We start from the raw sequence: 8,657 nt of genomic DNA, 5'->3' as shown, positions 1-8,657 counted from the left end.
TTCCCTACCGACCTGCTTCAGAAGAAGAATGGCTGTGCAATGCCATCTGGAATAGCTGCTTAACGTTGCAGAGCACTCTTGGTCTTTTTGAGACCCAGTCTGCAGGCATAATGCATTGTGCTGGTGGTGGGCGAGTGCAACCTGAGGGAGTTAGTGACAGCAACCAGAATGCACTGTCTGAGCAGAGCTGGAGTAAACTGTGTGTGATTTGTCAGGGGAGAGGAACAGACTGATCAGTTGGGTGTGAGATAAGAGTAGCTTGGGAAACTTTTACTGGTCCTTCAAATGGGTTTGGAGAACCACAGCAACAGAGAGCAGGCAGGGCTGGGTTGTTCTGTATTGGAAAGGATGTGATGTTTTTCTTGGGTGTTGGAACACTGATACGATGTGTTTGTGTCCCACAGCAATTATACCAGACATTAACAGATTATGATATTCGATTCTACATGTATGAGATTTTGAAGGTAAGCTGGTGTTTTGCCGTTTTATTGGTTTATTTCTAGGATTTGCACTCAGCTAATCCTGTAGAGATTGTTATCACGTCACTAAGGGGGGTGAGGAGAAAGCCTGTGGCAGAATTGGATAGGGAAATATATATGTTAAGATCTAATATTTAAGATACTAGATCAAAAGTACACATAGCCTCTGAAGACAGAAAATTGTAAGCTGTTACTGCCCTAATGTAATGTGAGTCAAATGTATTTGTCCACTCTTCAGAAGAAAATATTTTCTCCTCAGGAGCCTGGAGAAGGGGAGACTTGTTTGATCAATAATGCCTAGTAACTCTGCTCTTAGGTACTCCGAAATTCCATTTTTATGAGGAAGTACCCGAGGTGAAGTCAAAACATTTCTGTTGCTGGGACCTCCCTTTGAGAGGGTGCTCTAGAGGTGTTTTCTGTGGTCCATGAGTCTAGTCCAGCATATAACAGTAGATAGTAAAAGTCTTGTCGTCTAGTTAGGCTTGGTATGTGTGGAAATACTTCTGAATATGGGTGAACTTGAAAGTTTCTTGTTACTCCAGCATCTGTTTCTTTCCATGTCACCTACAGGCTCTAGATTACTGCCATAGCATGGGAATCATGCACAGAGATGTCAAACCTCACAACGTCATGATTGACCATGAGCACAGAAAGGTAATAATGTGGGGCAGGCTGGAGGGCAGGGAGAGGCCCTGCTTTTCTCTTGGCAAACAAGGATCCCTTTCGGCTACTCCTGTGTAGTGATATTAGCAGACATCTTTAAGGGGGGGCTGCACTTCCATCATGTGGAGAAATGTAAAATGAAAATCTACATGCTGCTTTTCTTAAGTTTTTATGGGTTACATGTAACCCATAATAGGGTTGGTAAGGAGAGGTATTTTATTTAGACTGTTTTGGCGATACAGATGTGGGAAGAACATCTAAACAGATATTCTGATCAACTTCAAATTAATTGAAAATAGAAGACCTGTAAATGAAGCTTCAAAGTAGTGTGGTTCAGCCAGTGGAGAGCTGGATCATACCTTGAGCCTTTTTTCTCTGTTTTCTACCATTTCTAGCTTAGACTAATAGACTGGGGTTTGGCTGAATTCTATCACCCTGGCCAAGAATACAATGTCAGAGTGGCTTCCAGATATTTCAAAGGACCTGAGCTCCTTGTAGATTATCAGGTAAGAATTGCTGGGGTTTATCACTGACTTTTATATGGAAAGTCTGTACCATTTCAAGGTAGCAAAACAGAAATTCAGATATCTAGAGAGCTGAAGCTAAAGACAGTCCATTCTAAAATGTATTGCAGAAAGCAGTGGCTGTAAAGCCACTGAATTAAAGAAACTAATGAGTAGTCTCAGGGTGTGAGGAAGAGCTGCAGAACAATTATCATGGATCTTGGGAGACAAATGTGGAATGTTTTTTTTTTTTTTAGCAAGGCTGCTTTCGCAGTAAAGTACAGGAATGGAACAAAGCCCTTGTGGGAATAGCTGGGACTGCATGAACTTCTAAATTAAGCTATAAAAACATCCCCATACCTGATGGCAGGTTGCATTATGGAAATGCTGTTGGCTGGAAATAGCAGTGTTACTGGTGACTTTCAGATCGTGCCGGTTCTGAATGAAGGCACTTCCTCACCTGCCTGTATACCTTGTGGAGTCCACTCCCTTTGTTGCTTGTGGTGCTTCCCTTCTCAACATGTGTTTCTCAATGACTCATAACATTGAAGTCTGCAGTGAAAATAGAAAAAGGCACCGATCTTTAATATCCTTATGGACAAGGATGGAAACGGGATACCTGCTGTTCTGCTAATTGCTGTATCCCAGTTTGAGTAACTGGAACACTGAGCTGAACAGTGATCTAGCAATGAAGATGCATGAAGATATTTCAGTCTGTTCCCAGCATAACTTGGCTGTGTTTGTATCACTGGAGGGAGGGGGGAACCTGCTAGTACTGAGAGTCTGTTCTGCTTAATTCATTAGCAATTGAATTGTCCTTCTGGTTTTGTACAGATGTATGATTACAGTCTGGATATGTGGAGCTTGGGTTGCATGTTGGCTAGTATGATATTCCGAAAGGAGCCATTTTTCCATGGCCATGACAACTACGATCAGGTGAGAGCTGGTCATGTACAACTTCTCTTAGCACAATGAAGGTTTCCTGCTTACACTTCTATCGAGGGATCCGAAGGGAAAAAATAAGCATTTCTCTAATAGGTTCTTTGCTCTGTTTGAACCCACATTCCTTTTCTCAAGTGTGCAAGATTATCTAACAAATTAAATAGGAGTAGATTTAAAGTGCGTTATATTTATGAGGTCCTCCGTAGGTATCTGGAAAAAGTTATAACAATAGTTATATTAAGGCTGGTGTGTTCTGGTATGTAGAGTGGCTATTGCTGAGATTATGTTACGTGGAAAGTCCCTGCCACTATCCACCCTCCCTCCCCTCTGTATAGAAACTGAATTTGGTACAGTTTTATATAGATTCTGAAATCTTTGATGTGTTGCCTTTAGGCCAAAATTTTTATACTTAAACCTTTAACACGTGCTCTGCATCTGAACTAACGTGTAGACATTCAAGAACAGTGACCTTCTGTTCTCAGACCTTCATTCTGGAGCCCTCTGGGGTGGTGTTTCACCCTTCACGTGCAAGATACAGAGTTGATGGTTTTTTGACCAGTTATTCTCGCCTTCCCACCCTGTTGGTTTTGAATAGTTTTGTGCTACAACAGGAGTTAGTGTTGCAAGTTCTCAGGGTTTAGTGATGTTAGGGTATGTAGCTCCCTCCTGGCTGCCTTGGGTTGCTGAGTTCTGACTGTGAGCAGAGGCATGTTCACGTGTTCATGATGCCTGTGATGTAGGTGGCCGGGGAAGTCGGAGCCACGGGATGACCCTGTGGCTGTTGGTTCAGACCACTGAGGTCAAGTTCAAGGAATGTGCTGCTATATCTTCACGCTGGCTCTGGCATTATCATACCTTCACAGTAGTGACTTTTCTGTTTGTTCCCAGCTGGTGAGGATAGCCAAGGTGCTGGGAACAGAAGACCTGTATGACTACATTGACAAATACAACATTGAACTGGATCCACGTTTCAATGACATCTTGGGCAGGTGAGCCAAGATCCGGCATAGCTCATAATCTCTTGGTAGACCCAGAGAGCTACTGCTTTGTCAACAGAACTTGAAGTAAACAAAAACTTTGGCTTATGGGAGAAATCAGAGCCAAGACTCTTGAGAACTGTCACTTTGTGCCTTTGATCCCTTTTGACAGTGCTTCCCATGGTCCTTTCTCTGCAAATGCACTTGAGGGAAGGTTTGTAAATGTCATCTAGGCAATAAATGAAGGGCTGGAGCATAAAGCATGAAGGGCAGATGCTCTCTCCAGTGTTCTGGTGGGGAAAAAAAACCAAAACGGTGTTTCTCAGAATTACAGTGCAGAAAATCAGTTGCTGCTTAAGATGGCATTTACATATTTTTTCCTCCTCGTAGAGTCATTTTGTGTGACATATACCAAAACTGCAAGGAACTATTGTTGGGGGCATAAGGGAAGAGCAGAAACTGAAATTTTAAGCCTGTAAATCCATTCTGAGCTTGTTCACGCTGCCGGGGCTGTGGTGGCTGTGCCGCCGCGTGGAGACATGGTGTACTGCTTCTTCGTGCTCTGGTATGGCTCAGCCCCGTTGGTGCCACACTAAGCAGCGGCCCCTCTCGGAGATGGACATCTGTCGCAGTTCTTGCTCTTTAAAAAAAGTTGGTTTTGGCATTGATGTCCTCTGCCTAGCCTGATTTGGGTATCTTTTTCTGCAGACACTCCCGTAAGCGATGGGAGCGTTTTGTTCACAGTGAGAACCAACATCTGGTGAGTCCAGAAGCTCTGGATTTCTTAGACAAGCTGTTGCGATATGATCACCAGTCACGACTCACAGCGAGAGAAGCCATGGAACACCCCTACTTCTGTAAGTATCAGCTGCTGGCGTCATCTGCTGTCCAAAGAGTTCTTCCTCTGCCTCTGGGAAATATCTGTTCCAGTAAGTTGTGCAGATAGGAGCTAAGAACGGCAACATAATAAGCCTGGTCTTCACAAATAATTGCGCTGGAGCTGGGGCTGCTGTCTCCGTGGTGAATAAATTAGGCCACTGCCACCTACACCTACACCAGCTGAGGAAACAAAGCATTATATGCCTATGGCTGGCCAGTGAATCAGCACTGTGTTAAAGAAGGTTTGGTGCTAAACCTGTGCTAATTTCAGCAGGTGTCTGGGTACACAGTATCCTGTGTTTTGATACAACCAGGTAACTGGTTTGTTGAGAAAAAGGCCCTTTTAACTCCTTTTGTTGCTAAATGTGTACTTTAGCAAAGGATATATTCAGGTCTTGGTTTTGCAAGCAAAAAATTTAACTTTCACTAGTACAAGTTTTTAAACACTTGCTGTTTTTCACAAATCTTGATATTTAGGTTTTTGAAACAGCTGTAACAAAGCAAAATATGAGTATTGCTGTTATTCTTTTTTTTTTTTTCCTTGCTGTGGAATGGGCTTGTGTAATTAACAAATGGTGTAGATCTGTGTTATGCCTGTGGCAAATGTTCAAGTGAAATGTTTTGCAAGTATGAGCATTACTAACGCTGAAAGCTTTGAATGGGAGAGTCAGACAAGCAGCTGAATTAACTTGTGTTCAAGTAGAGATACAGTTTGTACTAAAGTACTCAGCATAAGGAAGGGCAAAATTTAAAATTCCCTCATCTGATGCAGCAGGCTTGGGAGGCAGGAAGGGGTTGTCTCTGTTCAGATGGTAGTGTTATTTACCTGCAGCTGAAAATAGAGTTAGCGAGTAAATTTGGAATGTATTACAGAAGACAGCAAGCTCAAATGACACTCGTTACAACTCACAGGCTGCTGTGGGATGTGTATAGAGGCATGACATACGATTGTAATTAGTGATAATCTTTCTGCTTCCTATACTCATTTTCTGGGTTTGGCTTTATGTAATTGTTTAGCATAGAAAGGAGATCAACTTCACCTTCATTTCCTTCAGCTTTTGCTGTCAAGAAGTTCCACTGAACTCCAAAGTGCATCATTTAGGAAACTTTTCACTGATCACATTACCTTGGTACCTTCTTGAGTACTTTCTGCTGGAGCTGGTGGAAACTTCTGTGTTCCAGTAGATGCTGGTTGATGTTATTTGACATAGACAGCTTGCCAGGACTGGCTTGAGTGCGGAGGTCGCAGGCAGTCAGTGTGCTTCAGCTGCTGTCTGGCAGCACCGCACCTAAGGGTAGTGTGCTCTTCCTAGATCCCATCGTGAAAGACCAAGCTCGGATGGGCTCGTCCAACATGCCGGGTGGCAGCACTCCTGTCAGCAGTGCGAGTATGATGTCAGGTGAGTTCTGTTATTGACTCTTCTCGGTGTGTGGCATTTTAAAGCATTTACACGCACTGTGTGGGTGTGAGGATCCAGGAGGGTGAGTCCTATAGGTGGGGCATTAGGTCATCTCCTGGGACCGATGACAAGGGCAAGGAGGGCTACAACAAAGTGGGTGGGAGAGCGTGATAAATAAGGCCTCACTGCAGCCTGACCTGCTTTTCTGGTCTCATTTTTAAAAAGTGCTTTGCAGTTGGGTTTTTTGGCAGCAGTTTGAAGGACAGTGATCTTGCCATGCATCTGCCCTTCAGTGACCCTTGTATGTGCACAAATCTGTGGTCTTTTCAGAGGCTGCAGAGAACAGTGACATTTTTAATCTCAGTTTATTTTGGCAGCTCTGAAAATACAACAGAGCAGCAGCAAACTGACCTGCAAAGATACCGTTTTATTTAAGAAGCTGAGCTGTCCTGGATAGCAATGCACTGGTTTCACTCTAATTCCTGCTTAACTGTCTCTCTTCCAGGGATTTCTTCAGTGCCAACACCTTCACCCCTTGGACCTCTAGCAGGCTCACCCGTCATTTCTGCCACCACCACTCTGGGGATGCCCGTTCCAGCTGCTGCAGGCGCTCAGCAGTAGTGATGGGCTCTGTCTCCTGCTGCCTGAGCTGAGTCAGGTGGGGAAGAGGTTTCCCCCTCCACCTCTCCTCAGGACGCAGCTCGTGCCTGGCAGGGGAAGGGAGGGGATGAACGCTTTGGAGGCACCGTGTCTGAACTGTTGCTTGTGGATTTATAGTAGTTCAGTCATTATATACAAAATTATTATAGGCTGATTTTTCTTTTTTTACTTGAACTTTTCGTAACTCAGGGGATTCCCTGAAAAAAATACCTACAGATGGAATATTTCTCGGACAGTTTTTTTTCCCCCCCCAAAAAAAGTACTCTACATTTAAGAACAAAGAGGAATCAACAGCATTTCCAAGCTCTTGCATCCTGCTGGAAATCTCTTCTCTTCATGTTCCCACCATTACTCCTCCATGAGCCTACACCTTGGGGGATTGTGCTGTTCTCCAGAGACTACCAAACCAAGTCTTCGTGAGGCAGGGGAGGGGGATTCTTAAAGTACTCTCTAAAGTACCTTAAAGTACTCACTTAAGCCCCATGTCCTGCATATGATTCAGCCAGGGTACACCGAGGAGACAATTCCAGTATGGAGAGGTGGTATAAGTTTAAAAGGAGTGAGTGCAGATAATGTCTGAAACCCTAATTGGATTGAATCATGTCTCCTTAGGAGCCAACCAGAATGCCAACTTGCCCCCTTGCATGTAATTTTAGTCTTAAAAAAATGAAGTTACTGATCCAATTGGAGTCCTTGCCACCTTGTGAGAAAGGTGCTCCTGTAGAGTAAGCCGTACTCTAATCAGTCCCGTTCTCATGGAGGGTTCTTCCTGCCATTGCTTGGCTTGGATCTCTGGAATTAGTTTGTTATTGGGTATATTGTTTTTAAATTGTTTATATAGGTTTCAAGCTGGTGGCTACTTAAAGCTGGAAAAATCAGACTGCGCCAAGTCCGATCTCACATCTTCACCCACCATCCCCTCCCTCACGTGCCATGTGGTGAGAATACCAGTTACCTCACAGTCTTGTAAATATGCACTGAGAGGAAGGAGCGAGCAGACGTTAACTTAAACTGAAATGGTAGATCAGTAATTGTGGACAAATATTATCATTGACAACGGAAAAGCACCCTTGTTACAGCCCTGCTACCCCTTGCTGTGTATATATACTTTGTCCTTCATATGTGAAAGATCCAGTGTTGGAATTCTTTGGTGTAAATAAACATTTGGTTTTATTTATCGAGGTTAGATTTAAGTTCCCTGTGTAGAGGCCTCCCTGAGGTGGTGGTACACTTTGACACGGGAGCGGCTGACAGCCCCACATGTGCTGGGGAGGCTTTGTCCCTGTTCACACACACTGCATGGTGAGCAGTGCAGAGGAGCCATACGCAAACTTCAAAAGCCAAAGTATCTCCTGAGAGAAGGACCTTTTGCGACAAAACCCCATCCTCTTCTGTCTCAGCCCTGATGGATGCGGAGTCGCAATGGTGACCCAATTACTAATTTTTTTCACGTGTGTTGCCATTCATTGGGTTTCAGTGACTTGGTTTCAGTCATGTAACACTTGTGGGGCTCAGCTGGAACGGCTGTACACATGATGGCACCTGTCCCTCTTGGTGACCTCCTATCCTAAAGCCATTGTGGCTCCCCTACAGCTCCTCTCCCTCGTTTGTTCTCTGGGGGTGATGGCCGTGTCTTGGCATGTCAGTTAATTTTGCAAGGTGGAGTGGGCTGGGTTAAACTGACAGAGGAGAAATAAGGCAGGAGAGTGCTAAATACTGCGCCCTTTGAGGATCACTGCCATGGGAGAGGAGGTTTTTCACGCACACCAGATTCACTGTCTCCTCCATGCCTTCATCCAGTGGAAGCACGTACTTTCCTATCCCAGAAGGATGTGAAAGTGGGATTGTGTCGACTCTTACCTTGATGTGTTGTATCATAAAAGCGCTCAGTATGGCAGAAATACACCTTGTGGTTGTTCGCACTCGGCTGTGAGCTACACGGAACGTTTCACCGCGTCCTTCTCTGTTATTTTAATAAACACCTTAAGAAGGTACCAACGCAGCGGTTGGCAAACGCGTGCTGCGCGTTCCCCTCCGCGCATGCGCAGTCGCGCCGCGCCCCTTCTGCCCACGTGATCCGCATCAAGCCGTTGCGCCTGAGCACTGAGGCGCCGTGACGTATCGCCCGCGCGCCGGCGGTGGAGGGGCGGGGGG

The 8,657-nt window shown here is 44.8% G+C and overlaps 1 protein-coding gene across 1 annotated transcript in view; it reads left to right on the top strand.

Annotated features, from left to right (window-relative positions):
- The window catches only part of CSNK2A1 (casein kinase 2, alpha 1 polypeptide), a 9,931-nt gene extending 3,274 nt beyond the window's left edge, over positions 1–6,657 (top strand). Inside the window, exons 5-12 of the mRNA XM_009893404.1 lie at positions 405–464; positions 1,050–1,133; positions 1,538–1,648; positions 2,480–2,581; positions 3,476–3,576; positions 4,273–4,421; positions 5,757–5,843; positions 6,349–6,657. Of these exons, the coding sequence (XP_009891706.1) occupies positions 405–464; positions 1,050–1,133; positions 1,538–1,648; positions 2,480–2,581; positions 3,476–3,576; positions 4,273–4,421; positions 5,757–5,843; positions 6,349–6,464 (810 nt within the window). The 3' untranslated portion in view covers positions 6,465–6,657. The remainder of the gene's footprint in view (positions 1–404; positions 465–1,049; positions 1,134–1,537; positions 1,649–2,479; positions 2,582–3,475; positions 3,577–4,272; positions 4,422–5,756; positions 5,844–6,348) is intronic.
- Positions 6,658–8,657: the final 2,000 nt, after the last annotated feature.

The sequence above is a fragment of the Charadrius vociferus genome, unplaced genomic scaffold, assembly GCF_000708025.1.
Source record: "Charadrius vociferus isolate BGI_N301 unplaced genomic scaffold, ASM70802v2 scaffold259, whole genome shotgun sequence".
Taxonomy (NCBI): domain Eukaryota; kingdom Metazoa; phylum Chordata; class Aves; order Charadriiformes; family Charadriidae; genus Charadrius; species Charadrius vociferus.
This window is presented reverse-complemented; position numbering and strand designations above follow the sequence as displayed.